This window comes from Grus americana, chromosome 31 (genome assembly GCF_028858705.1).
Source record: "Grus americana isolate bGruAme1 chromosome 31, bGruAme1.mat, whole genome shotgun sequence".
In the NCBI taxonomy this organism is placed as follows: Eukaryota; Metazoa; Chordata; class Aves; order Gruiformes; family Gruidae; genus Grus; species Grus americana.
This window is the reverse complement of record NC_072882.1, coordinates 472,056-481,438: the sequence shown is the minus strand read 5'-3', so window position 1 is coordinate 481,438 and position 9,383 is coordinate 472,056. Positions and strand designations below refer to the sequence as shown.

The following is a 9,383-nucleotide window of genomic DNA, read 5'->3' as shown; positions in this document are numbered from 1 at the left end:
GAGGCGTGACCTACTAACTAAGACCCGCCTCCTCCGCACCGCCATTAGCCTGTGGAGCTGGACGTTCTCCGCCTCCCGCGCGCTGATTGGCTGCTCGAGGGTGGTGGCAGGCGACTTCCGGGAGCGCCCGCGGCGGCCAGCGCTCGGGCAGGTCAGCGCGCGCAGCGCGGGGGGGGGACGGGGGGGGGACGGGACGGGACGGGACAGCGCCGGGGGCGGTGAGGCGGGAGGTGCGAGCGCCCCCTGGTGGCGGGGCGGGAGGGCAGGGCCCCGGGACCGGCCCCATCCCCGGTGCCGTCCCCGGTCCCCAGCGGTGCTGTCCCCGGTCCCCAGCGGTGCTGTCCCCGCGGCCGGTTGCTCCCCATCCCCGTGGGTCCGTCCCGGGGGGGGCGTCCCGTGTCCGGTATCCCCGACCCCGGTGTCCCCTTGCGGGGCCGGGGGGGTGACGGCTGCGTCCGCAGGGCCCCCACCGGCACCATGAGCACCGAGACGCTGGTGAAGGACGTGAAACCGGGGCTGAAGAACCTCAACCTCATCTTCATCGTGCTGGAGACGGGTGGGTGCCACGGCGGGGGGGGGCACCGGGGGCACCCCGCACCCCCCGACCCCCCTGACCCCCCCCGAGCCTCCCCTGACCCCCTCTGACCCCCCCCCCGAGCCCCCCCCGCACTCCCTGACACCCCCCACACCCCCTGACCCCCCCCGAGCCCCCCTGACCCCCTCCGGCCCCCCCCGACCCCCCTGCACCCCTTGACCCCCCCGCACCCCCGACCCCCCCGACACCCCCTGAGCCCCCCTGAACTCCCCAACCCCACCCCGAGCCCCCCCCGCACTCCCTGACCCCCCCCAAGCCCCCCTGAACCCCCCTGACCCCCCCCCCCGCCCCCATCCCGCCCCCCAGGCCGGGTGACGAAGACGAAGGACGGGCACGAGGTGCGGACGTGCAAGGTGGCCGACAAGACGGGCAGCATCAACATCTCGGTGTGGGACGATGTGGGGAACCTCATCCAGCCCGGGGACATCATCCGCCTCACCAAGGGGTAGGCAGGGCAGGGGGGGGGCACCCCGGGACCCCCGGCCCCTCGGGGCTCCCCCCGGCCTGACCCCCCCTGGCTTTCCCCCTCCAGGTACGCGTCTGTCTTCAAGGGCTGCCTGACACTCTACACGGGGCGCGGAGGCGACCTGCAGAAGATCGGCGAGTAAGGACGGGGCGAGGGGGGGGGGGGGTCCCGCCAGAGCCAGGGGGGTGGGGGGGGGACCAGGACGCGGCAGGGGGGGACCCCACGGCTCCGCTCTGCCGCAGGTTCTGCATGGTTTACTCCGAGGTGCCCAACTTCAGCGAGCCCAACCCTGAGTACGTGGCGCAGCAGTCGCAGAGCAAAGGGGTGAGTCTGGGGGGGCCCGGGGCCGAGGGGGGGGGGGGCCAGGGTGGCACTGCCGGGACCCCCAGCCCCCCCCCTGAGCGTGGCCACCCCGGCTCTCCGGCACACGGGGCTTCTCCGTCTGCTCCGCAGGCCCAGAACGAGAGCGCGAGTCCGGCTGCTTCGCAGACCAGCCAGGGCCCCCCCGCGGCGTCCCCAGGTAGGTCACGCAGCCCCCTCCCCACCCGGGGGCACGGGACACACCCCCCCCCGGTGTCCCCCCCCAGCTCGGGGGTGCCTCCAGCCTCACCCTCTCCCGGCGCTCTGCTCTGCTTCCAGCCCCCGACAGCCAGAACGGGAACGGGCTGAGCCCGGGGGCCCCCGCGCACCCCCCCAGCGCCCCCGCGCACCCCCCCAGTGGCCGCATCACCCGCAGCCAGCCCGGCCACCCCGGCCCCGCCACCGGCCCCGTCAGCAACGGCAAGGAGACGCGGAGGAGCAGCAAGAGATAACGGGCCGGGATCCCCCCGTGGCCCCGCTCCCTCCGGCCCCCGGTACGGTCTGGGGGGGTCCCCGGCTCCCCGGCACTGAGCAGCCCCTGGGGCGAGGAGGGGGCTAGCCGGGGTGTGCAGGGGTGGCCTGGGCCCCCCCATCCTGGGCCAGCTGGGCTCGGGGGGGCCCGGGCAGGACGGGGCTGAGCCGTGCGGCCGCTGCCTGGCAGCCCTGGGGGGTCCGCAGCCCCCCCCAGCCCAGGACCCCCCCACACCCAGCCACTGCCTGCCCACGCCAAGGACCTGTCGGGGCGGGCGTTAATAAAGGTTGACCTCCTGCCTGCGCCTTGCCTGCTCCCTGCCCGCGGCCCTGGCCCTGTCGCGGGGGGCCCGGACCCCCCTCGCCCTTTAAGGCCCTCCCCGCGGCCCCTCCCGGCACGGGGCTGGCTGGGAGCAGCGTCTGGGTGACCCTTGGCCCCCCCGGTTGGGGCGCAGCACACGGCGCGGCTGTGGCACGGGGACGGGGGCCGGTCAGTGGCGCGTGCCCCGGCCCCCCCATCGGCACCGCGCGGCCCCAGGTGAGCCCCTGGGGGGCACGGGAGGGCCGGGGGGGGCGTGGGCGGCGCCGGCACCGGCACCGCACCTGGCGGGACGGGACCCCACCAGCGGGGCGATGCCGGGGACCGCGAGACCCACCTCGGCGGGAGGGGGTCAGCTCCGGTGAAGGTGGGGGCACCCGTGGGACCTCACGCCAGGGTGGGGATGGCAGTGGGGCGCCAGCTCCCGGAGTCATGGGATCTTCCCAGCCCCACGGCATCGGCGAGCCCCACGTGGCGGGGGGGGGGGGACGGGCCCCATCGCGCCCGCAGTTTGGCGTTTCCCATCGCGGTGCAGGGTCCTTCCCGTGTCCCCGGCAGTGGGGTGGGAGCTGGGGGGCACACGGCCGTGCCGGGCTGTGGGTGGGGGTGTTGGGGGCACGGGTGGGTGGGGGTGCGAGCGCCCTGCTTTGGGGGGGGGGGGGGTACCGTTGGTGTTATCGTCCCACACGGTGAAACATTAACTCCAGCACAAAAGCTGCCCCGGTTGCAAAACCTCCCCTCAAGGACGAGTGTCACCGCATCCCCCCAGCATGGTCCCCACACCCCCCCCCCCATCGCCCACCCTGGGGGGGAGCTCAGCCCCGTGGGGGGGCACAGGGACAGCGCCTGGCCCTGCCTGGCCCCCCCAGCCCGCTCCCTGGTGCAGGGACACGCGTTCCCGGGCTGTCACCCCGATGCCGCCCGTCGCTTCCCAGCCGTCCCCATGGTGGGCGGCAGGAGGGTCTGGCCCCGCGGCCGCTCGGAGGGACCCCCTGCCCTGGGAGGGACCCGCAGGCACCGGGGGCTCAGCCCCACGGTGGGGTGGGGGGCCGGGACTGCCGCAGCCCCCGCCGCCCTCACGCCGGCATCTCCCCAGCTCCGCCGGGGACCCCCCCCTGCGCCGATCCGGCCCCATGGGCCCCCCTGGGCTCCTCCTGGGCGTCCTGGGGCTGCTGGCTCTGGGGGCCGGGGGGGGGCCCGGGTCGCTGCCCGAGGACGCGGCGCAGGAACACGGCTACTACCTGCAGCAGCTGTTCGGGCAGTACGGGGCCAACGGGACGCTGCCCTTCGAGGGGCTGGCGCGGCTGCTGGGCAGCCTGGGGCTGGGCCGGGTGCGCGTGGTGCAGATCCAGCACGAGGAGCTGGGCCACGGCCACGTCAGCCACCTCGACCTGCTGGAGGTGCAGGAGGAGAAGCACCGGCACCGACACCCCGTCTGGGAACACGGCGGGGACCTGGCACCCAGCGCCCCGCCGCCCACCCGCCCCCCCAGGTACCCCGGTCGCCCCCCTCGCCTGCGCCCCAACCCCGGTGCCATGGCGGGGGGGGGGGGGGGCTCATCCGCGTCCACCTCCCACAGCCCCTGGCCCTCCCGGACGGAAAGCTGGACGAAGGCAGCGCCCACCAAGCCCCCCGGTGCCGGGGTCACCCCTGGGAGCCGCGGGGCCCCCCTGCCCCCCCGGCGGGACCAGCCCGGCCTGAGCCTGCTGGGGAGGGTGCTGGGCTTGGAGCACTCCAGCGCCGACCACCCGCACGACGATGTGAGTGGGGCCGGGGGGGTCACACCGTCCCGCTCCGCTGCCACGTGCCAGGAGCCCTGGCAGCTCCTTGTCCCCCAGCGGGACCCCCCCCCCCCCCCCGCCGCTCACCGGTGTGTCATGTCCCCGTGTCCCCCCCCCCCAGTGCCTCAACGTCACCCAGCTGCTGGTGAATTTTGGGCTGGACTCGGTGTCCCAGCTGACGCCGGAGCAGTTCACCCTCCTCTGCCCGGCCCTGCTCTACCAGATCGACAGCCGCGTCTGCATCCAGCACAGCGATGAGGTGACGCTGCCTCCCCCGGGGGGGGCCCTGTGGCCAGGTAACCCCAACCCAACGCCCCTCCCTGGCCCCCGGCCGTCCATCCCTGGGTCCCTTGTCCCTGCAGCCCCATCTCCGGGTACCCCAGCACCTGGTCCCCATGTCCCCAATCCCTGCACCCCGAGCCCCCGGTCCCCCACCAGCTGCTCCCCGTGGACCCTGTCCCCGCATCCTCATCCCTGGCTCCTCCATCACCCGCTCCCCAGGTCCCTCGTCCCTTCATTGCCACCCCCGGATCCCTCCATGGTCCCCAGTCCCTGCCACCCCATCCCTGATCCCTGCATCCCCCATCGCTGCATCCCCCGTCCCGCATCCCCCATCCCCAGCTGCCCATCACCCCACGCTCCCCAAGGACCCCCCCAGCCCTGCGTGTGTGTGTCCCCCCCGGGTCCTGCACCCCCTGCCCCGGCCGTGCCCATCTCACCCACCCCACAGCGCTGGGCTGGGGGCTCCTGGCCGTCACCTTCGTCAGCCTGCCCTCCGCCCTGGCTGTCGTCCTCGTCCCGCTGCTGAGCCGTGGCTTCTTCCGCTCGCTGCTGGCCTTCCTGGTGGCGCTGGCCGTGGGGACGCTCTGCGGGGACGCCCTGCTCCACCTCTGGCCCCACGTAGGTACCCCCGCCCCGGCGGGACGGAGGTGGCACGAGGCACCGGGGGGGACAGGGGTGTCCGGGTCCCCTGAGCCGCCGGGTCCCCCGTGTCCAGGCCCAGGGGAGGCACCAGGAGATGCCGGTGGAGCTGGGGACCGCGGTGCTGCAGGGGCTGGCGGCGCTGGGGGGCATCTACCTGCTCTTCCTGGTGCAGCTGCTCCTGGGGATGCTGCGGCGGAGCCGGGAGGCCACGGTGAGAGCCACGGGTGCTGGGGCAGGCGTGGGGCTGCCGCCAGGTCCAGCTTTGCACCCAACATCTCTGTCTTCCCCAGGGACGCTCCGCTGGAGAGACCCCCGACGTGGCCGCGGGGGTCCTGGCGTCGCTGCGAGGAGGTAAGACCCCCTCACGCCCCGTGGTGCTCCCGGCCCCCGGCCCCGGCCCCCACCCTGTGCCTCTGCCACCGCAGGGGCCGAGCTGCGACACCTGACGGCACCGGAGCTGGAGCCCCACAGACCCCCCCACAGACCCCCCCACGGACACTCCCACGGACACTCCCACGGACACTCCCACGGCCCCACGCTGCCCCCCAGCCCCGGGGCCACTGACATCGTCTGGATGGTGGTGCTGGGGGACGGGATCCACAACCTGACGGACGGGCTGGCCATCGGTGAGGGGCACGGGGAGGCGGAGGCGGAGGGACAGGGGTGCACGGGGGGCACAGGGTCCGTGCAGGTCGGGGGCAAAGGACCCTCTTCCCGCAGGCGCTGCCTTCTCCCACAGCCTCTCCAGCGGCCTCAGCACCGCGCTGGCCGTGCTCTGCCACGAGCTGCCCCACGAGCTGGGTAGGTGCCCCCCCACCCCGGCCCCAGCCGCGGCACCCCCTGCGCCCCCCATTACCCACCCTCCTCTTGCCGCAGGGGACCTGGCGGTGCTGCTGCGGGCGGGCACGGCCCCCCGCACCATCCTGCTCCTCAACCTGCTCTCGGCCCTGCTCTCCTGCCTGGGGGCAGCGGCGGGGGCGGCCGTGGGGCAGAGCGCGTCCCACCTCACCCCCTGGATCCTCACCGCCACCGCCGGCGTCTTCCTCTACGTGGCCCTGGCCGACATGGTAAGGGGGCGGCCGGGGAAGGTGGCCGCGGGGCTGGGTGTCGTGCCGGCCCCGCTGAGCCCCCCGCTCTGCCCCAGCTCCCCGAGGTGCTGCGGGGCGCCGAGGGCCCCGGCGAGGGCACCTGGGGCCGCTTCCTCCTGCAGAACGTGGGGTTCCTGCTGGGCAGCGGCATCATGCTGGGCATCGCCCTGGCCGAGGGGCACGTCCGAGCCTGGCTGCAGCCCTGAGCAGCCCCGGGGCTCGGTCCTGCTCCCCCCCCCGCCACCCACCGGAGCGGGGAAGCGCATCTGGAGCCAGCAACGGCCGAGCCGGGAGGACGGCGGGAGCCCCCGACGTGCCCCGAGGACTGGACTTCCTCCCCTCCTCCTGAGACCCCCAGCAGCAGCCGCTGTCCCCCGGAGTCTCCGTGGCTCAGCCCTGCGCAGCCCCCCCGGCCCCTCGCCCCAGGGGTCCCCTCGCCGCCCGGCTCCTCTCCCGGGGGACCGGGGCACCCCGGTGCGGGATGGCAGCGGGGGGGTGCACGCCCGGCTCCGGGGACGAGGTCGAGCGCGTTTCCCCTTCCCGCTCCCCCTGGACCGGCCGTCAGCAGAAAAAGGACGACAGGCCGTAGAAGCAATAGCATTTTAATAAACATAATTGATTCAAAGCCACAATATGAATAACAGGACTTGGTCGCAGCTTACATTGTATAAAATAGATCAAGTCTGAATGCTTTTTTTCTTTTTTTTTTTTTTTAAATTTTTTAAATTTCTTTTTAGTTCCTTCCCCCACCCCCCCCCCCTTCCCCAAAGGTGATGCAGGATTTCTGAAAATACATACACGGAACATCCGAGACAAAAGTAACCGCTCACTAGGCTCAGGCGGGGGTAAGGAGGAGGCCGACAGGATAGCGGCTGCGCTGCGGGGATGGATGGCTTGTTGGGCTGATCTCCTTCTTCTCCTACGTATCGCCTCCTATTCGCTCCCTAGAACTGCGAGGGGTTGAACGGCTTTCTGTTTCCCTTGCACGACACGAAGGGGTTTTGCTCGCTCCAGTTTCCTCTACCCAGAGACAAGTGCTTTGCTGCTCAGGACCGATTTCGGGGCTTTCTGGGGGTCCCACTCTCAGGAGAAGGGCGAGAAATCAGCGAGCTGAGGGGGACGTGGCTCAGTTTGCCCACCAAGGCACCCGGCACCTCGAGGCCGCCGCAGCGGCCCCGCAGGGATTTCCTACGTTGTTTATTTTTAATTTTTTTTTCTATTTTTAAATTGCACATCAAAACTCTACCCTACTTGCGGCGGGTCTCCACGGGGCAGGCGTGCGGGGGGGCGAGGGGCCGGGAGCCCCCACGGCCCTGGGAGCGGAGCCCCCACCCCACCCCGCTCCTCGCGCTGCCAGACCCACGCGCTTGTGCTTTGAACCAGCGGTTGAAGGACGAAGCACCTACGGAGGGGAGGGAGACGCCTGAACCGCCGGCACGGCGGCACCGGGATCGGCACCGCGGGACGGGACACGGACCCTGCCTCTGCCGGGGCTTGGACCAGGACGGTGCCGACAGCGCTCGCTGCGGGGATGCTCAGGCACCGACCCCTCCGTCTGACACAATCGCCTCTCCCTCCCGGCCCACGTACAAAGGCATCCACGCTAAAGGGCCCCCAGCAAGAACGCCTGCCAATTAAGGCCCTGCCGCTGACGAACGACAGCACGGCCGCACGCTGGTTTTCGCTCAGCAGGTTCCACGTTTCAGCGCGCCGGAGGGGAACGAAGCCGGGGAGTTAAAAGCAAAAACACCTTCAGAGGAGACAAAGCGGCTGCCACACACAGACGCGCGTGCAGATGGCTGGCACGGCACGCCGGGGCTCGCTCGGCGCCGCTCTCCCCCTCCACCCGGCTGCAGAGGGGCTCGCGCCCGCGGCCGGCAGATCCCGGCAGAGCCCGGCCGTCCCGGCCCTTGGCTCGCTCCGGCGCCGAGGCTGCGGCTCCGAGACGGGCGAAACGTTTGCCCAGGTCTGTGCCCCAGCCAGGTCAGTGCCAGAGGTAGGTGTGAACAGTGCAGAGAGACACAAATTAAAGCAGCTCTTCGTTAGCTAACCGCCCCACCAACGAGCCTGAAAGACTCTCCCATGCCACGCCAGCTCTTCCCGTGGCACGGGGAGCTCCTGCCCCGGCGCAGCCCGGCACACGGCGGGACTGGGACACCCCGTGCCGGGGCCGGTCTTGCGCTGGGGCACGTGGGAAGCGTGGGGGCTCCGGGGCCGCAGGGGGCCCGGAGCAGATGGAGCTGGGAGAGGAACCGGCTCGGGGGCCCTTTCCCCAGGGAACATCATTCTGCAAAAGTCTGGAACAACCGAAAACCAGCGCCAGAGACTGGGGTGTCCGAGTCCCCAGGGGTGCCTGTGGCTCCGGCCAGCGCTGGGGACGGTCACACCGCAGGTGGGCAAACGTCCCTGCAGCTGCCCCGGCCCCACTGGCGCCCGCTCCCCGCGGTTGGTACCTCCGGGCTGGGCAGGGAGATGCCCCAGCCCCTTCCCCATCCCCACGACATCCCCTGCGCCGGACCCCCGCGAGGGACAAGGGACGGGCAGAGGAGCCACCGCCGCCTCCCGGGGCAGCAGGACAGCACCGAAATACGGTCCGGGAGACGTTAATGGACACCGAACCCCGACTGGTCCGAAGGGCTGCGGGGTCGCCCAGCACGAGACCTGGCTGCAGCGGGGAGCGGGGGCCGAGCCCTTCGCTACCAACCTGTGCTCCCCTGCCGCAGGGCGGGTGAGAAATGAAGCAAATCTCCGTAAACTCCCTCCCGTGTGCATCGAGGAGGAAAAGGGAAGGGAAGAACCTACCGAGTGACTTTAAAAGGACTTTGAAAGGGGTCTTAAGAGAACTCGCAAATCTTTAAAGCTAAGAGAGCGCCTGCTGAGACGGAGCACGCGCGCGCCCAGACCTACAGACCCGCACACCTCACATCCACGCTCCCGACCCCGGAGAGGGCGAGGAACGCCGGGCGCTGGGAGCCAGAGGGTCCCTGCCCGGCCGCACTGCGTCCTCCCGGCAAACAGACACCGTTCATAACGCCCGGCCCTGCCTCGACGCCAGCTCACGGCTCGCTGCTGCGAGCTCACACCAAATCCCAGCCCGTGATGGGATCCAGCCCAATGCCTGCAGATTTAACGAGATTTCCCGGACACCGACAGGTTTGGAAAGAGCAGGGAAGCGTCACGAAGCCCGGCCGTACCCTCGGCCGCGGGTCTGGCAGCTCCCTGCCCGGTCCCTGCTCTGCCGCACCGGGACAGAGCTGGAGATGCGCAGGGAGAGGCTCTCGGCAGGTTTTGGGGCACGCAGGAGAGGGACCGCGGGCTGACGGGAAAAACCGCGGGCTCAAAGAGAAATTCAGCTCTGTTGGAGGAGGAGGAGGAGGAG

General features: G+C 71.8%; 2 protein-coding genes across 3 annotated transcripts; both read left to right on the top strand.

The window, feature by feature from the left end:
• The first annotated feature begins 48 nt into the window (after window positions 1-48).
• On the top strand, window positions 49-2,189 carry NABP2 (nucleic acid binding protein 2). Of its 2 annotated transcripts, XM_054807193.1 has the most exons (7): window positions 49-151; window positions 462-556; window positions 902-1,040; window positions 1,128-1,199; window positions 1,304-1,385; window positions 1,515-1,581; window positions 1,701-2,189. In XM_054807193.1, the coding sequence occupies exons 2-7, from the start codon at window positions 478-480 to the stop codon at window positions 1,871-1,873; spliced, it is 612 nt and encodes a 203-aa protein (XP_054663168.1). In that variant the 5' UTR covers window positions 49-151; window positions 462-477; the 3' UTR covers window positions 1,874-2,189. The 2 variants fall into 2 exon arrangements, with proteins under 2 accessions (XP_054663168.1, XP_054663167.1); XM_054807192.1 differs by lacking the exon at window positions 49-151 and having other exon boundaries at window positions 204-556.
• Window positions 2,190-2,300: 111 nt separating this feature from the next.
• On the top strand, window positions 2,301-6,647 carry SLC39A5 (solute carrier family 39 member 5). Its single transcript, XM_054807128.1, has 11 exons — window positions 2,301-2,430; window positions 3,308-3,703; window positions 3,791-3,971; window positions 4,114-4,288; window positions 4,723-4,892; window positions 4,990-5,127; window positions 5,207-5,267; window positions 5,342-5,542; window positions 5,637-5,717; window positions 5,793-5,983; window positions 6,061-6,647. Exons 2-11 carry the CDS (start codon window positions 3,345-3,347, stop codon window positions 6,208-6,210), a joined length of 1,707 nt encoding a protein of 568 aa, XP_054663103.1. The 5' UTR covers window positions 2,301-2,430; window positions 3,308-3,344; the 3' UTR covers window positions 6,211-6,647.
• The last annotated feature ends 2,736 nt before the right edge of the window (window positions 6,648-9,383 follow it).

Excerpts from the sequence above, each read along its gene's own strand:
- NABP2 (XM_054807193.1), top strand. The coding sequence starts at position 478 with ATGAGCACCGAGACGCTGGTGAAGGACGTGAAACCGGGGCTGAAGAAC. Across the intron at positions 557-901 it reads CTTCATCGTGCTGGAGACGG|GCCGGGTGACGAAGACGAAG; the intron begins GTGGGTGCCACG and ends CCCGCCCCCCAG. Across the intron at positions 1,041-1,127 it reads ATCATCCGCCTCACCAAGGG|GTACGCGTCTGTCTTCAAGG; the intron begins GTAGGCAGGGCA and ends TTCCCCCTCCAG.
- SLC39A5 (XM_054807128.1), top strand. The coding sequence starts at position 3,345 with ATGGGCCCCCCTGGGCTCCTCCTGGGCGTCCTGGGGCTGCTGGCTCTG. Across the intron at positions 3,972-4,113 it reads CCGACCACCCGCACGACGAT|TGCCTCAACGTCACCCAGCT; the intron begins GTGAGTGGGGCC and ends CCCCCCCCCCAG. Across the intron at positions 4,893-4,989 it reads TGCTCCACCTCTGGCCCCAC|GCCCAGGGGAGGCACCAGGA; the intron begins GTAGGTACCCCC and ends CCCCGTGTCCAG.